Source organism: Aegilops tauschii, chromosome 3, assembly GCF_002575655.3.
Source record: "Aegilops tauschii subsp. strangulata cultivar AL8/78 chromosome 3, Aet v6.0, whole genome shotgun sequence".
Taxonomy (NCBI): Eukaryota; Viridiplantae; Streptophyta; class Magnoliopsida; order Poales; family Poaceae; genus Aegilops; species Aegilops tauschii.
Genome location: NC_053037.3, coordinates 258778157 through 258796957, shown reverse-complemented (window position 1 = coordinate 258796957; position 18801 = coordinate 258778157). Strand labels below are relative to the sequence as shown.

Genomic DNA, 18801 nt, shown 5'->3' with positions numbered 1-18801 from the left:
TGTGATGGCTCCACGACTAAGTCCTAGCTCAAGGACATCTGCCGTAACAATTCCACGACAACGCCCGACAAGTGTTTGGCCAAAAGCCATAGAGCCTTTTTTGATGTTTTCATTGTTTCTTTGGAGCAAGCACGATTTCAGGGTACTCGTTGAGGAGAATGAGTTGTTGTGTGATGCGTGATTCTCCATAAGTGAGGACTTTCTAGGCATGAAGCAAGGTGGTAGGGTGTTTTGGCTAAATGTGCACTCTTGGTTTCATGAGCAAAAGCACTTCGCGCCTTCAACTTGCAGGTGATCCATGATTGCTATGTGAAGTCGCTAGCCCATCGATGGTTACGCCATCTCAAACTCTGTCATGGAGTATTGCAGTGCGATTGCACAAGTGAAGAGAATGTTGCCACTGGGTGTGTCAAAAGCAGAGATCATAAGATTTTGCTTATGATTTTGCTTCTTGTTACTCTACATATTGATCAATTTTTCCATTCACTCAATGTTGCAACTTGATAATCATCATGCTGTATAGCCACCACACGCTCCCTTGCTGTGGCAAACAACAAAGGGCATGTCATTCATGTTCATACATTGTTGGATGAAGCTCAGAAGGCAACATCTGGATGACCAACTTTTGCAGATACTGGTGCATTGTTACTCAAGTAACATTGAATTTGTATTGACGAATTTCAGAAACTTACTGAACATCTGATTATATTTCGGATGTAATGTTATTATATTTTAACTATTGTTATATTAGGATATTTGCATGTTAGTTAGAACGAATTGTGCTATTGCTATATTATTTTGACTGCTCCAGACGTAGGGAAAACTTTTGTTTCTTGGATGGCCAGCTCCTGTATCCACGCCCACGAACAGATAATCATTGGAGATGCACTAACAATATACGGCTAATTTCGGAATCCAGGTTAAAGCATAGCAATTGGTGAGCAAGTAGAGAAGCAGGTAGAAAACAAAGAACCCTTTGCACCGACGTCGACTATTAGATTAAAAATGGTGAATGGAACTCTATTACACCCAGTTGGCTTTATATCACAAGTATAGCAACACAAAAAGTAAATGAAAATGAGGTAGAGCTGATAAAGCAAAAGAACTGCTGAAAGAGTTGTTTGTTGATGTCATTGAACTAGAGCCTGGTCTTCATAAACGAACCATACATTCTTCAGTAATATTCAGAGACTTCAGAATCATGACAAATAGAAGCAATTTTTCGTGTAACCTCTATTAGACAATCAAATTACATGGTAGGCATACTTCTACAACATATATACATGCATGTATTTCAACACAAGGTTCCCTACAAAGATTACTGTGTCAAAATTGTACATCTCTACCCAGTGAAGGGTAGCCAGAAGATATTGCTGGTCAATGAGACCATTTCTTCCCATAATCATAGCTAGTACATAGCACGACAATCAGCATGTGTATCCTTCAAATACAGTCAGCCAAGAACCAAGCTGAGTTATCATGGTGGAGAAGTGCAAAGAAAAACTGTTCACTATGTCTCTAACTTCACATCTAATAATTTGAGCTCTTCTAATAATTCCTCATACTTCTTTGTTTCCTTAGCAATTTGATACCGGAGCTTTTGTTCCTAAAAGCATGATCACAATATTCTTTTGTTATATCAATCAGTTCTCTAAAATGTTCAGCTCTAAAGATAACACATAGGAATGTACAAGGGCACCAACCAAAGAGTAAAATGTAACTCAAGATTGCCAAATTTCTCTAAAGTGTCAAGCTCTGAAGATAACACAAAGGAATGTACAAGGGCACCAACCAAAGATTAAATGTAACTCATGATTACCAAATTATGACGGCAATGGCACTAGGCCACTAAATGAATTCATTTTCAATACAAGGAGGGCCTTCATACTATGTAGGCTGTACCTTAACGATGGTGAAGTAAACCATGATTTAAATTAATAGATTAAAAATGATGTGGCTGAACTTTACAAGAATGGTTGACTTCTTTAAGTTTGGACAAAGTACATATTGCGGGAAGTTTGGTTCCATTGAAAACCAAGCATTCACAGACATTAGAGACAGTACCTCATCATTTGCACTCATGAAACAACAGTAAGAGGTACTACTTTACTTGCACAGAAGATAATAATACCTTTTCGACAAGTTGCTTCTCTGATTCCTCGTATTGTAAGCATCTGGTAATTCAAAAAAGATAGGCGTTAACACTAAAATTGTCGAAGCACGCATGGCATATTTACTTTGAAGAAGCTGTAACCTCTTGGTTCTAATGTTAAATGTATATTTGTTTTCATACTACCCTGATATTGCTAATGGAAACATGGTACCCAGACATACGAGCAACTGATAATCCTCTTTATCAACATATACTATTCATATTCTGTGTTAACTACATCAGCAGTAACAGATAAATTGCATGTGGGAAAATGCTTTCCTAAACTGCTTTGAACTCTGTAGATGCTCCTTAACAAACAAAGAAACTACAATGGCTAAAACAAAAAGATGTACAAAGTGCATATATTGACGTGTCAAACTCTGTAGATGTTCCTTATCAAACTATGTATTGTACTTACTCATCACGCAATTTGTCATTTTCAAGTGTCAAGGTCTTGTATTCATGAAATCGTTTTCGTTGAATAACATCCCGATGCTGTCAAAGAAAACCAACAACAAATCAGCCATGTAAGGACACTCATGGTATTTTGAAGATGTTCCATACCAATATGCGCTTCTAAGAGGACCAAAAGAATTAGTTTTGCGGTGTATAGCGTGTGCGTGCGCGCAGTGTGTGGGTGGGGGTAACCAGACAGAAAAGATAGATGCCCATGCTACTAGTCTCCCTTGCCTTCGTCTGGTGATTATTTATGTCGCTGATGACTCCGAGGGCATCGAAATTTCTCTTCTGTCTCATGCCTGTTAAAAAACAGAAAAACATTAACCAAATAGTGAAATTTGACAGGTGACCCTAGAAAGATGGATTACTCACTACTCTGTACACAGCTGCTTGTTGGAACATCAGCAGTCAGTAACTGATGCGGAACACTTGCTGGCGAACTACCAGCGCCCGTCTGCTTAGCACGATAAAGTGCACGGGATGCTTTAGGTAATGACTTGTTATCATAACCAAGGCGATGGCAATGCAGGCCCCTAAAAAAATGATTAGGTCAAGCATGAAATTCTGATGACATTAAGTCACCCAAAAAAGCGTGACAAGGACACAACAAACACCCACACATCAATCATAGCCATTTATCACAACAAACGCGTAAAAGTTTAAGGTGAGGTTAACAACTAGCAGTTAACTAGTTAATATATCTCAAATGAGATAATATTCAGCTTTTACAAGTCATGATCTCAGGCCATCCAATTAACTCAAAATCAGCAACTTCCTACAGTGATCAACAAACTAAACCTCTTGCTGTTGCCAGTGCAGCAATGCTACAGTTCATGCACTACAGTGGTTCACAGGGTTCTCATGCCCAGCACACATTCACAGTAGGTACAGCATCGCAAATATTTCATATGTCAAGTAAACTCAGATCTTAGATAAAACAAGGAGGGAGTCAATAGATGCACGATTCAGGGTTAAAGTACTAGAATGCAGAGTAGTAGGCCACAGATTAAAGAGAGGAATTTCGTGAGGAAAAGGCTACTCATAAGTACAACACAGTCATGACTGGACTTGACAATCCAATCTTCACTATTTTGCAATGCATGTGATGGCTCTTTTCAAGACATACTTCTGCAATTGTAACAGGAGTACAGTTCCGATTTCATACTGCAATAAAACGCAAGTTTTTTGCTCAAAAAACTGGATCAAAATTGAAGTCTTATATGCATGTCGTGTAAGCATTCTCAAATTATATCGGATGTTTTTTTTAACATTTTGAATGGCAAACTCAGGACCTAGGGAGCGCACCTAAATTAACATCACAGGACATGTTTGGTTCCCCGGGTAGCTTTAGGCTGCATGGCATGGGGGATGCTGGGTGAGTGCGGCCTGGTTCAGCCGATGCAACGCTGAGCCAAGATGAGTGTTTGGTGAAATTTGTATGATATGGCTGGCTGTACATGCAGGTTTTTCAGAATGTAGCTGAAATCAGGAAGGAACGTGGATCATGGCGACGGGATCTGGGGCTCGATGACTCCAGATGGCCTGACGGTGGATCCTCGCTTGTGACGGTACGAGGCGGCAGGATCCGGCGTGCAGCGCTTGGACGAGGGCGAACGAGACCGGTGGCAGCGCTTGACGAGGCCGGCAGCGACGCTTGGACGTGGGCGAAGGAGGGCGGCGGAGCTTGACGAGGGCACGGCGGCGGCGGCGTTGACAAGGGCACGGCGGTGCTTGGTCCGAAGAGACCGAAGGGGGGAGAAGAAAACCAAAGGAACGAGCCTGTACACGAGCTACGCTCGATCCCTGCGTTTCCCTCAGCCTGGCTGAGAGGCCCCTTTTTGCATCCATCGGGCCAGGCTGAAGAGCCATACAGGGTACCAAACAACCAAAATTTGCATGGTGGATGTGAGCCACATGCAACGCAGCTAACCAAACACCCCCCGCAAGTATGCTGCCAGCAGGCGACATCAAAGAAAAAAGGTATGAACTATCCAGTAAATGCCAGAAAAAAAGGACTATCAGAACTACACAAAGGTCCCACAATATGGTCAGCCTTATGGTTCTTAATCCAGACAGCATGTGCTGACTAACGAGTGACAAATTTTTTGATTAAATGATTTGGCAAAATGATCCACAACAGGGCACACCTGCTAGCGCGATGAGATAATATTTGTGTGGGTCTATTGTAGATTAGAAACGTGACCAAGTTATCGTTTGTTCATTACTGTTGCAAATCTTTAGAATTTTTCTGAAAGAAAAAGCTTTACCAGTATTCATAAGTCATTTCTTTCAAACGATTCTCGAGCCTTTGATGAAGGACTGACTTCTCAAAGTCCTGCTTGTCGTGGGTAGGTTTGATGAAACTCGCATCAAGAATACCTGAAAATACCAACAGAATAAAACATACGCATAATGTTTCTTCTATATTTTGCATAGGACACTACGTAAAAGGCAAATGCTCATCATCTCCACCCACTTAGATCTGCTCCCTATATTATCTCTACTCTTTTACCACTACAAAAAGTTATTACAAGAATGCATGGGTTTACATGCATATGTGCCAACTTGATATACGCCTAGAAAATCAGGAGCGTATGTGTCCCACACAAAAAGAACAAACTGTACATGTTTGAATGGCATACAATTCACTGTTTAGGCTGTACCAATTTGATTGTTTTGTGTAGGCACATGTGGTCATATTTTAGCACCACAATTTGAACGTGTACATCTTAGCTGTACCAATTTGATTGTTTTGTGTAGGCACATGTGGTCATATTTTAGCACCACAATTTGTACGCGTACATCTTATAGCATTGTAAACATCCATGAAATCCGTTTTAAAAAATCATTAAAAAGTCTCAAATATTTTCGTAACTTCTATATAGTGGGAAAAGAGAGAGAATATAAGGAGCTTATACAAGTGGGCGAAGGAAATCTATTTTATACTAAGTAAAACATCTCTTACCCACAACTCCCCGCCCTTTGCCATATGAGTTGCTGGCAACTTTCCAAAAAGGCTGCAAAAAATTTGGAAGTGTGACTTGCCAAGCAAACAACAGGGTTGAAGAAACATATCTAGTAAATATCATACATCACATATTTTCTCAATTGTGCTACATAGTGAACTCAATTTCTTTATTATTCAAGTTGCAGGGATGATATTTACGTTTTTTAAAATATTTAGCTACTTGGAAGACTACATAGCACAATGGCACTACAAGCTTGGGTGAATGCTCGCTAAGCATGACACGCAAAAAAAAGGCTCGCTAAGCACCTAGTCATGGGCAACTATTTAGAATGTTAATTAATCCATACTGGATTAAATTGGGTGTGTTGTGCATAAAATACTAAAGACTCCCTAGTCCCAACAGCATATTCTCACCCAACTATTTTAGATTGTTGATATATACCAGATTATAGTGGAGGTCTTATGCACAATTTGCCAAGGAGTCCCTAGTCTGAACAGCATATCCCCATCAACAGGATATGGACTTGTCCATAACTCAAATAAATTACCAATGCATTTCACTAGAACTACATTCCCATAGTCTAGAGTCAGTCATTCATTTGTTAGATAAAGACATTGCTTGAAGGAAGAGCTTTCAGATGATAAAAGTACGTCAAAAGCAACTTATTGCTGACAGAAGATAAAGACTAAAAAAAAGGCAGCCCGGTGCACGTAGCTCCCACTTGCGCAGGGTCCGGGGAAGGGTCCGACCACTTTGGGTCTATAGTACTCAGCCTTTCCCTGCATTTCTACAAGAGGCTGTTTCCAGGACTCAAATCCGTGACCTCATGGTCACAAGGCAACAGCTTTACCGCTGAGCCAAGGCTCCCCTTCGCAGAAGATAAAGACTATGAATAAACTATTTCTTGAGAAGCACAATATTCTACGTTGTCAAGTGTCGTGGAAAAGAAGAAAGCTCTCACCGTTATTAAACGATTCTTGTGATAAACGTTGAATCCTTGTACATCAGTGTCTGGGGCACCTTTGACAAATCCGATGGTTGTGACTATAGATAGCTAAATAAAAACAACATGGAGGTACACTGAGAAGGCATGCTTTATATAAACAAGTTTTGCCTACTATACTACAAATACAGAACATTTTGCAAAATCTAAGCAGACTTTAGTGGAGGTGAGGGGGTAACCATTTCATGGAGTAAAACCCACTACCAAGGGACTAGATGATCCATCCAGTAGGACATTCATTTCCAGGCTAAAAAGACTTACAAAGGAGTGTTTCAAGTATTATTAATATAGTAAGATCTTGTTTTACCTAGCAACTAGTGGTTCTGGAAAAAGTTGCATAACATAGCAAATGTAGACATTTCTAACAAGGATGGTACAACAACACAAAGGGCAAACCTATTCTGGACCTCCTCGTCATCCATACTTAACTAAAATGATTTACTTTGTACAACATGGATATGACTAACAGAAAATAACTAGATAAGCAATGTACAATTTAACCTTGATTTTTTCTCAAAAAACAGAACAGATTATCCATGGAAGTAAAACACTTCTATGAGTAAGATTCAGTATGGGGAATTTATCATGAGAAATCCATAGGCGAAAGCAGTTAGCAGATGGCTATAAGATAGGTTTCTCACAAAACAGACCAACCAACCATTAGAATAGAGACATCCAGGATACAACCATACAAGTGAACATATACAATCATTCTAACTATCTTACAAGAAGCTTCAATATGGTTTTCACATCGACCAAATTGGTGAAATGGAAAATATGCTTCAGAAATTCTAAGTTACACATACCTCTGGAAGTCCAGCAATTTGTGGTTTATACAACACGCATTCACGATACAACAAATCATTAACTACATTATGTGGTTCCACATCCTTTCCACGCAGGATTATCCTGAAACTATCAGGTACACGAAGATACAAGATGGAGGCGTATGCCTGCTTGAATTCAGGCAGAAATGCAAATGAGACATGTTTGTCTAGCAAAATAAACAAAACAAGTTTAATAAATCAGATAATGGGGATCAGTACTTAACTCTAAGTGAATAACGAAGTCGATTTGCAATGTAGTCCTGAGTCACAAGCTTCTCATGTTTGTTGGTTTTGACCTTCTTCTGTGCCCCAGTAATGAGGATATCCTAAATTATTGTATATCGAACTGTTTAGCCAATGGTAGAACTGTTCAAATAATAACCCCAAAGGAGATGCACAGATAGAACATGTAGCTTGTAAGATAAATAAACACTTCTACTATATAGCATGGCATATGTATTGAAACATATCACTTCATCAAAACTAGAAACTCCTACAATACTTATTCAGCATGTATCAAATCTCAAATCAATTCCGTGTCAGTTCTATAGAGTTGTCATGTCATGATTGTAATGTTATGCTTCCAAATACTGGATTGGGAACTTTGATTTTATTCCTATTGTGTTACACAAGAACTGGCTTACTTGTAAAACGAAGCAAATAAAAAACTTATCTCTGTTCTACTTATTTTATACTCCCTCCGTTTTTATTTAGTCCGCGTATTAGCTTCGGTAAAAGTCAAGCTTTATAAACTTTGACCAAGTTTATAAAAAAAAATATTAACATAAGCAATAACAAATCAATAAAATTAGATTTATTATTGTTGAACCGGTATGGGCCCTAGCCCATCAAGATCTGTCTCTTGGGCCCAAGCCCATGAGAGGTGCTGACCTAGAAGAGGAGCCCTGTCCCGAGAGTGCCGCAAGATCTGAGACACACACTCACGCAGGCAACAAGACAGGAAGGGAGGCGCTGTCTGAAGGTACCCATCTCCCGATTCAACATGGTATCGAGCCAGGCGACGACGGTGGCGGTGTAGTCCCTCGCCGGAGAGGCGGCGGTGGGGCCGAGCGGGGTCAGGCGAGAAAGGAGGCTGCGTGCGTGCGCGAGGCGGCGGGTCTGCTGTGATGCGTGCGGTGGCGGCGCGGCTGGGCTCGAGGAGCTGCGACGCGGCCGGGAGGGAGCTGCTTCCTCTTGCCCTGCTTCGCGTCCCTGGGGTGGCTAGCTGCGAAGGGGGCGGCCGAGGAGGGCTGCTGCGGGCTGTGCAGGCGGCTGCGGCGGGAAGAAGAGGAGGAGGAAGAAGGCGGCGGCGGATTTGGGCTGCGTGCGAGTCAGGCTGCGGCGGGGAGCTGCTGCTGTTGGTGCTGCTGAACATAGGAGGAACTGCAGCTGCTGCTGCTGCCTTGTGCTGTTCCTGGAAGCTTGCTGAGCTGCTGGTGCTTGTGCGGCTGCTTCTTGGTGCTGCGGCAGAGGAAGAAAGAGGGGTTGCCTGCTGGACTGCTCGTTCTGGAACAGGAAGAGCCTGGGCTGGACCGCTTGTGTGCTTTACAGAGATTTTTTTTTTCTCTGTGGACTTGCTGTTGTGAGCTTGGTGTTGTGGTGGTGGTGGTGGTGGTGCTTGGGAAAGAAGACTCTCTGAGGCTGAGTTTTGTTGTTGCTGCTTATCCCGCCAGACGATGGCTGAACCAACTGGTCTTGCCGAGGCTTTGGAGAAGCTCACTAAGATCCTCGCTGAGTCCAACTCTGGGGCCATCGTTCCTCGACAGGAAGTGGCTCAAAAGCTTGAAATGTCGCCCCTGGACATGAAGCTAGAGGGGGCAACAAATTATTTGAGCTGGTCCAGGAGGGCTTTGTGGGCTGTGGAGCAGAAGGAGCTTGATGGATATTTGTTGGGCACCGTTGTAGAACCAGGGGACAAGAGTAGTGCAGAGGACAAGAGGTGGAAGGTCATCCACTCTGTACTTATGGTGTGGTTGTTGAACTCCGTAGTACCCTCCACTGGACGCTCTGTGGAGGGGCTATCCTCACCTGCTGAGATATGGAAGATTCTGTCCACTCAATACTCTGGCAAGGGCAATGTCATGCTCATTGCTCAGATTGAGGACAAGATTAGGTTGCTGCGCCAAGATGATGGCATGTCAGTGATGACATACGTGGCAGAACTGCAGGCTCTGTGGGCTTGACCAGGATAACTGTGATCCCCTGGAACTCTATGACGCGGCTTCAATCGAGTCAGGGCATAAGTGGATGGCACACAGGCGTGTACTGAAATTTTTGGCTGGCCTCAAAGGTTGCTTTGATGGCAGGAAGGCTTCCCTGTTGCACCAACCTAGTCTGCCTACCATTCCCGAGGCTATTGCAGCGATGACTCAAGAGGAGGTGCGCCTATCCCTTGAGCATGCAGACATGAAGGTTGTGCCAGCTTCGACATTTGCAGTCACTGAGCGCATGGAGTGGGGAGATCCCACCAAATGTCATATCTGTGGGGAGGTAGGTCACTGGAAGAGAGAATGCCCAACTCGTGGCAGAGGCATGGGATATAACAGAGGGGGAACAGGCAGAGGTAGAAGTGCTAGAGGCAGAGGTGGATACTCAGAGACCTCATGGGGCCAGGCTTCTAGAGGTAGAGGTGGCTACTCAGGACACTCAGGGGGTCAGAGGGCTCACATGGCCGTTGCAGGAGACACTGGGACGTCCAAAGGCAAAGATGTAGATGATGTTGTCTATGGAGACTTTGCTCACTGGGCCTCCACTGATGAAGGTAATCCGGAAAGAGCATCTCTTGCTACTAATGAGAGTGCTCCAGAGTGGGTTCTTGACTTTGGAGCATCTAAGCATGTTGCTAGTAACTCCTGTGTGTTCGAATCTTACACTAAGCATCCTCCCTCTCACACGGGCACTATACAAACGGCTGATGGCACAAAACAACCAGTCATAGGGGTTGGTACAGTAAAGTGTACTCCGACCATTTCCCTATCGTCTGTTTTACATGTGCCAGCCTTTCCTGTCAATTTGGTCTCTTTCAGTGCACTCATTGATCAAATGGACTGTCGTGTGATCCTTGACAAGTTCGGTTGCTTGATTCAGGTGCGACAGACGAGCCAGACGGTTGGGACTGGCACCAGGCGTAGGGGGCTCTGGTAGATGGACCAGGAGGTGCAGCCGGACTTGGTGTGTGCTGCGACCATGGAGGATAAGGAGAAGCAGGCGATGATCCATCACTGTAGGATGGGGCATGTATCTTTTGATAAGATGAGTAGAATATTTCCGGATGTTATGTGTGGAATAGGCAAAGGCAAGCTGACATGTGATGCTTGTGAATATGCAAAACACACACGGGCCTCATATGTGAGTAAGGGGCTCAGGAGCATATCTCCTTTTATGCTTATTCATTCGGATGTATGGACTAGCCCAGTGGTGTGAATGAATGGGAATAAGTATTTTGCTACCTTTATTGACTGCTATTCTCGCATGACTTGGATTTACTTGATGCGTCACAAGGATGAGGTGTTTAGCTGTTTTCAGAACTTCCATGCTCTTGTAAAGAACCAGTTTCAGGTACAGGTCAAGGTGCTCAGGACGGACAATGGAACGGAGTATGTGAACAGCATTTTTGGGGCTTTCATGGCTGACCATGGGATTCTTCATCAAACTTCATGTCCGGACACCCCCCCTCAGAATGGAGTGGCCGAACAGAAGAATCGTCATGTTCTTGAGGTTGCTCGGTCGTTGATGTTTACCATGAATGTGCCTAAGTTCTTGTGGGATGATGCAGTTATGACAGCCACATACTTGATCAACCGGACACCTTCCAGGATACTTGGCATGAAATCTCCGTCTGAGTTGCTCGTTGGAGATAATAAGTTTGTTGTTCCCCCAAAGTTGTTTGGCAGTACCTGCTTTGTTTGGCAAGCTTGATCCTCAGGCAGTGAAGTGTGTCTTTCTGGGATACTCGTCTAGTCAGCAGGGGTATAAATGTTGGTGTCCCTCTGAAAAACGCAGGTTTGTAAGTATGGACGTTACGTTCAGGGAGTCTGAGCCATTCTATGGTGAGCCGACTGATCTCAGTCTGCTGTTTGCAGAGCTTGACCACCTACACCATGTGCATGATGGTCAAGAGGGGGAGAAGGATGTGTCTCATACTCACGGTGATTCTGTGGACATTAACACCGATAATGATGTGCAGGCTCAGGTTCAACCAATAGTGGGTACAATTCCGGTTAGTACCATCACTGATGATGATGTGCAGGCTCATGTTGAGCCAACTGTCGATACACTTAAGATTGGTGCTCTCCAGGTTCCTGTTCGGGATCGATGGCAGACGAATACCCTGGTGTACTCTCGACGGCAACCACAAGTGCAGGGGGAGCAGCAAGGCAGGGAGGCAAGAGTGCAGGGGGGGCAGCAAGGCAGTGAGGCAAGCTCATCTAACACAGTGGAGCTGCCCATTGCGTTGCGAAAACCGACACGTGAAGCGACAAGGAAGGGTGAGGTAGCAAGGAAGGCTCTGCCAAAGGATGATGCTTGTGATGACCTTGATATTGGCAATTTTGTGTCTTACAAGGCTTTGTCACCTTCATATAAGGCGTTTGTTGCCTCTCTGCAAACTGTGTCTATCCCTAAGGATTGGAAGGCTGCAAAGCAAGATCCGAAGTGGCGTGAATCGATGATAGATGAGCTAGAAGCATTGAAAAAAAACAAGACATGGGTGCTAACCACATTGCCGGCAGGAAAGAAAGCAGTGAGTTGTAAGTGGATTTTTACTGTGAAGCAGAATCCTGAGGGCAAGGTGGAACGTATAAGGCTAGATTGGTCGCCAGAGGATATAGTCAAACTTATGGAATTGACTATGATGAGACATTTGCTCCAGTTGCAAAGATGAACACGGTACGGGTATTGGTCTCGTGTGCTGCAAACTTTGGGTGGAAATTGCACCAGTTAGATGTCAAGAATGCCTTCTTACATGGTGACTTGAAAGAAGAGGTATACATGGAGATACCGCCAGGTTTTGGCACATAACAGACTACGGGGAAGGTATGCAGGCTGAAGAAATCCTTGTATGGTCTGAAGCAATCGCCGAGGGCATGGTTTGATAGGTTCAGACGAGCTGTTTGGAATATGGGGTATGGCCAATGTAATGGTGATCACACGGTGTTCTATAGACACACTGATAAGAAGATCACCATTGTTGCAGTGTATGTTGATGATATCATCATCACCGGAGATGAGGAGGAGGAAATAAAGAGAGTGGAGGGGTGTCTGAGCAAGGAGTTTGAGGTAAAAGACTTGGGAAATCTAAAGTACTTCCTTGGCATAGAAGCGGGTCGGACAGAGAAGGGAATATCTTTGTGCCAACGAAAATACACCTTGGATCTTTTGAGTGACATGGGCATGATGGGATGTCGTGCAGCCCCTACTCCGATTGAACAAAATCATCAAGTAACAGCACAATCAGGTGAGCTAGTGAATAAGGAAGATTATCAGAAGCTGGTTGGGAGGTTATTGTACTTATGTCATACCAGGCCTGACATTACGTATGCCGTGGGGGTGGTGAGCAGATACATGCATGAACCAAGGAGTGGACATCTTGATATTGTTCACAGAATCCTGAGATACTTGAAGGGGACTCCGGGTAAAGGGTTGTGGTTTGCGAAGAGTGGACATCTTGAGGTGGATGGCTATAGTGACTCTGATTGGGCTAGCTGTCAAGATGATAGACGATCAACTTCAGGCTACTGTGTGTTTGTGGGAGGAAATTTGGTGTCATGGAGAAGCAAGAAACAGACTGTTGTGTCTAGATCAACAGCAGAAGCTGAATATAGAGCATTATCTCAAGGGTTGTGTGATATGCTCTGGGTGAAGCACCTACTATGCGAGTTGAAACTTTTGAGGAAGGGACCCTTAAGGGTGTGGTGTGACAATCAGTCAGCTATAGCCATTGCTAATAACCCAGTTCAACATGATAGGACGAAGCATGTGGAAATTGATCGCTTCTTCATTAAAGAGAAACTTGATGCTGGGATCATCAGCCTTACTCATGTCAGCTCTGGGCAGCAGTTTGCAGATTGCTTGACAAAAGGACTGGGAACAAAGGACTGTAACTTGGCGTGTGACAAGATGGGGATGATAGATATCTACCACCCATCTTGAGGGGGAGTGTTGAACCGGTATGGGCCCTAGCCCATCAAGATCTGTCTCTTGGGCCCAAGCCCATGAGAGGTGCTGACCTAGAAGAGGAGCCCTGTCCCGAGAGTGCCGCAAGATCTGAGACACACACACGCAGGCAACAAGACAGGAAGGGAGGCGCTGTCTGAAGGTACCCATCTCCCGATTCAACAATTATTGAATGTACTTTCACATCATATAGATTTGTTATGATAAATGTTTATATTATTTTTTATAAACTTGGTCAAACTTTATGAAATTTGACTTCAGTCAACTCTAATATGCAGAGTAAATAAAAACGGAGGGAGTATATGTGTGGTCCACGATCATGTAGGTTTGGCTAGTTGTCTACCATTTCAAAAGCATTTTAGAGGGGAAAAGCCCAATTGAAGAACTACTAAGAAAGAAAACTAGGGGGAGGCCCTGTTGAAGAGCTTGCTGTCATTAATTACATATCTCGCTCTTTCCACCTCCTACAGAACTAACAAGAAAAGCAGGGAGAATTAGAGCTTGCCAAGCAAATTACTGATCAAGCTAAAAATTCATCTTATCATCAAATCTTCTATCGTTGAAACTGGTTTCTATAGTACAACAAAATAACATGTGGGCCCCAACTAGTTATTTTAGAAAATGATGTGCTAACAGGGCAGGGAATGTGGCATACTGGCAAGTCCGTGTCTGTCAAACCATGTTTACTGAAATCCTCAAGCTAATCCTAAACAATTAAGTCAAACTGGATTGGGACATCAACGTCCCAATATAAACGAGCTAAGTTAATTCATGCAATAACACATCAAGTTTTGGGACATCAAAATCATCTGCCAGCAACAAATATAGCTCCAGGAGGCCAACATTACAAACCTTCTTATCGGAGTTGAAATCAAGCTCCATGTCCCCATCATCATTGAACCAGAGGTTGAATACAATTATCTTCGTCCCATGCTCTCCGATATCATCAAACTGTATCGTAAGTAAGAAAGTATTGAGATAAACCAGAGAAAAGATCAGCCAGAATGATAAGCTGGGCAGCTCGCCCTAACTAACAGAGATCTATGATAACTGAGACTTTTTCTACAAGGGAACTGTCACATATAGAATTGATGGGAACTAGGAAAACCATTTGGCTTAATTTACAGATAAACTATACATGCATCAATTAATCTTTTGCGATAAATAAAGAATATAATACACATATAATATTACATAGCATGCTAGAGAACATATAATTGATTTTTAGGAATTAGAAAATCACTATGCAAGTCTATTATGGGGGGGCAAGACTGTTCAACAGTTCCATAGGCACCTTCACATTCAGGTCTCTTTCCTACAAAAGAAGACGGACCATCTTTCTAAACCATTTCATCTATACAGGCTATTGGTTAATCTGTCAAACCTCTTAATTTCCAAAAGCATCTGTGAACTCTTTCTTTACATAGTATACTCATCTTTATATGATTGTTAGCACCATTCAACAGGTTGCCAGAAATATGCCAAAACAATAAAATGCTAGTTTACATACTTGTTTAAGCAACTCAGCTTCACTAGCAAAAGGGGACCATTTCGAAAGGATCGCCAAATTAGAAGAGAAGAGTTTCTGATTATGACGTAACAGCTGAGTATATGAAGCAGTTGTAAGATCGTATTGGTAGTCTACCTGCAAGAGACAATGGGGCAAGGGAACAAGTAAAACTACAACATAGCTCAGAGCCCAGCTAGCTAAAATTTCCAGAACTTGACATCAGCTTACAAAGAAAGCATCAAACTTACTGTTGGCACCAATACATCATCGCAGCCTGTTTCCATCAGAAATGTGTAAGAAAGAAGACCAATACTTCTTGTCGGTGTCCTTAAAAAAAAGCAACAAATTGCTTGAATTGATACATGAACTGGGTGGCCAGACATTTTACTGAGGCAACAGAGGAATTGACAGGTATGATTATATTTTAAGCAACATAACCGAATGATAACTCATGTGGTGGCAGCGTCACAGTGAAGCATGAGTGTGTGTCTGACAAGGAACATGCAACAAATAATATAACAAATGAACAGTCGCCATATGAGATTAGATTAGACATTAGAGTGATACATGTTTGATTGTTTCCATGTAACACAAAAGGTGAACATTACCCCCATACGGACATTTTATTCAAAAGCATTGCAAAAGGCCGTATTAACACTTAGAAATACTTTCAATAAATATTTCACCATTTTTCAGATCCATTCCTGCACAATACTCTTGAAAATTTTAGTGTACTTTCCCTAAGAGTTACTTTTGAAACCAACGACCAAGGTGGCAAGTGACACCACAAAATGTTTGTTCTGATATACCACCTCTGTTTCTAAATGTAAGACGCTTTGGCAGTTTAAAATGAACTGCCAAAACGTCTTATATTTATGAACAGAGGGTGTAATTGTGAAGAACTGGACTCCTAGATTAAATGAGTGCAAAGGAGAAATACCAGTTTTTTTGGTTCTGAGTAAAAACAATCACATCCGCTCCAAGCCTCATTGTGCTTGTTTTGAAACCATTGCCATCTGACAAACAGGCAACAATGAATCCAATAGCAAGACTTTAAGATATTGATGATCTCGCATGGAAATAGGAAAAAAGGCACAAAGAACATACATTGCCCGATGAAAGCATCAGACTGCTTATCTGAAAATCCAAAGCTCATGCAACATCGCAGTGCATCTGGATCCATCCCCCCTCCATCATCTTGGCCATACAGAACACCCCAAGGTCATTATTGAATGTTTCTACCAACTGAATAGTTACACATTTATTTGTCATATTGAAGCTGCAAACCTTGAACCAACAATGAGGGACTACCATCCCGTGGGTTTGTGAATTTATTAACACGAACAAATGTTGCCCCATTATTCACCTGACAGAAAATACGCAACCAAATAAATCATACATAGCATTCATGTTGATCTATTTTTCCTTTTAGGATGGATTTAATTGAGCATCGTCAAATACGGAAAATACCTCATCAATAGCGTTATCAAGAAGCTCAGCAATGGCTGCAAAAATTAACGAAGTCAACACTGGATACAAATAATGAAGAGAAAGTACCATATGATGCAAAGCAAAGTGTGTCCATTATACACACAAGAAAGTGGGTTAGGATCAGGTTAGATATGCTTGAATTTAACCCCAAAAACAGTAGAAACCGCAATAATGTCCTAGATTGGTTTTCGAAGTGCTAGTATTTACACAATGATTCAAGCCTGTACTTACAAAAGTTATGTAACAGTGGATCAATTGTTATAATACAAGATTCTGAGATCGAGAGGAACACTTATGCCCAGATTGTAAGGACAAATGGGCTAGGCCACCTTGTATGCGGCAGACAAAAATTCAGATGACAATTCTCAATACACGTCTCAGGTCCTTTTTGTTTTAATTAAGTGAGTAAGCCATTTAGAAGCCACTGTTTTACTATATTTACTGCTAATATGCAATTTTTTAAACTTCCCATTACATGTTTACAACCAGAAATAAAGTGGCAGTGAGGAAGAGAATTAACCCATGATAGTTAAATACATAAATGATAAGCTGACAACTGACAAGACAAGTTGTTACTACAAAACTGCATTCAACAGAAACTGGGACGCCATTATGCGAATGAACTCTTATCTTACTAAAAAAACTGCATTTAACAAAGACTGGGAGGCCATTAAGTGTATGAAAGAATTTGTGAACCAAATGAGTCAATTTCTCAAGATGGAGTTATTTTCTAAGATTAGTTAATTCTCATACCGCCAAATGCCCACTTGTGAGAAGTAGCATTTGAGTGCAGGAACTTTGGATTGATCCTCAGCCGATTCCGCCCACCTGCACACCACCAAATCACAAACACCGAAATCAAAAGGAAATGGGTCATAGTAAAAAAAAAAGTAGAAACAAGGGACGTGTCGCCGAGATTTCTGCAGTCAGCATACCAGGGGCATCGGCGTCAGGGTTGCGGCGGGCTACAACATACTCGCCGGACTTCCAGAATTGGCGGCAGAGGCGCGGCGGGGGGAGGACCCTGGGGGCTTCGGCGGCGAGTGGCAAGGGCACGGGGTCCTCGTCCTTGACGGGCACGAGCGCATAGCAGCCTGGGGGCTGGATCGGGTAAAGCAGGGGCTTCACATCGGCGAGCTCGTACGGCTTGACATCGCGGGCGGAGGAGGGAGCGACGGTGACGGAGCTGGTGCTGGGAAAGGGGAGGGACTCCTCGTCGTCGTCGCTGGAGAGATCTATCACCTCGGCGACGCCTCCGGACCTCATCCTCTCGCCGGCGTCGGAGCTAGGGCTTCTTTTTTACTCTACCTTCTCGGTCAGTCGGTCCCCTTTGAGCTTCTGGGCGGGTCGTTGAGCGGACAAACTCGTTTTTTTTTAACATACACAAGCGCTCATATGACGCGCATACACTCACCCCTATGAACGCACACACGCACACCATACCCCTATGAGCACCTCCGAAAGACTGGGCCGGCATATCATTTTGAAATTTACGAAGTCACCGTAGGCACCTCGTCGTCGACGGGAACGTCTCCTCCCACTGAATGCGCATCGCCGGAAATCCTAAAATAAATCCAGAAATAAATGCGAGCATCAGGATTTGAACCCTCGTGGGCTAAGGATACCACACTCTTTCTAACCATCCAACCACAGGTTGGTTCGCAAGCGGACAAATTCGTTGCCTGTGTGTCCCGGATTTTCATTCGGGGGCAATTTGAGGAAATGCCACACTTTTCATGGCACTTTGCTCCTATAGCACACCTTTTGTTTTATTGGATTAAATACCGCATTTTTCATTGATAACTGATAAAACACCACAATTTGTGTTTTCTCCTTCCTTTCCACGTCCAGACTCACACTTCATTTTTTTAGGACGGATTTGCCCTGCGGTCGTTAATCATTTTCTATTCGATCCAACCTTTTCTGGTATTATGAAACGATGAGTCCACATGAGATAGATAGACAAAGCAGTGCGCCTCGTCATGACTTCTCGGTGAACCGCTGCCTCGTCGTGCCTCCTCGCCGGCGAGCCGGCCGTTCTGGGAGCGGCGCCATCCGCCGCGCTCCAGTCCCTCCGTCTTGCCAGAGAAGAGAGGCGCCGGCTCTTGAAGTACCCCTGCAGCGCGTCCCCTGTCCAAGTGTAGTTGTACAAGCTCGCTGGCTGTTGGTTGCTGTACATGCTGACTGTTAGTCGCTGTACCGGCTGACTGTTCGTC

General features: G+C 43.3%; 1 protein-coding gene and 1 pseudogene across 1 annotated transcript; one reads left to right on the top strand and one right to left on the bottom strand.

Moving 5' to 3' along the window:
- Positions 1-1218: 1218 nt before the first annotated feature.
- On the bottom strand, positions 1219-17951 carry LOC109786899 (protein MICRORCHIDIA 6). Its single transcript, XM_020345462.4, has 19 exons — positions 17521-17951; positions 17339-17413; positions 16565-16599; positions 16382-16460; positions 16202-16291; positions 16035-16110; positions 15343-15421; positions 15095-15229; positions 14437-14535; positions 7635-7736; positions 7390-7536; positions 6542-6634; positions 5577-5628; positions 4879-4990; positions 2984-3144; positions 2843-2910; positions 2571-2647; positions 2132-2174; positions 1219-1606 (listed from the first exon to the last, which is right to left on the bottom strand). The coding sequence occupies exons 1-19, from the start codon at positions 17849-17851 to the stop codon at positions 1511-1513; spliced, it is 1950 nt and encodes a 649-aa protein (XP_020201051.1). The 5' UTR covers positions 17852-17951; the 3' UTR covers positions 1219-1510.
- On the top strand, positions 8942-10746 carry LOC141042365 (uncharacterized; annotated as a pseudogene).
- Positions 17952-18801: the final 850 nt, after the last annotated feature.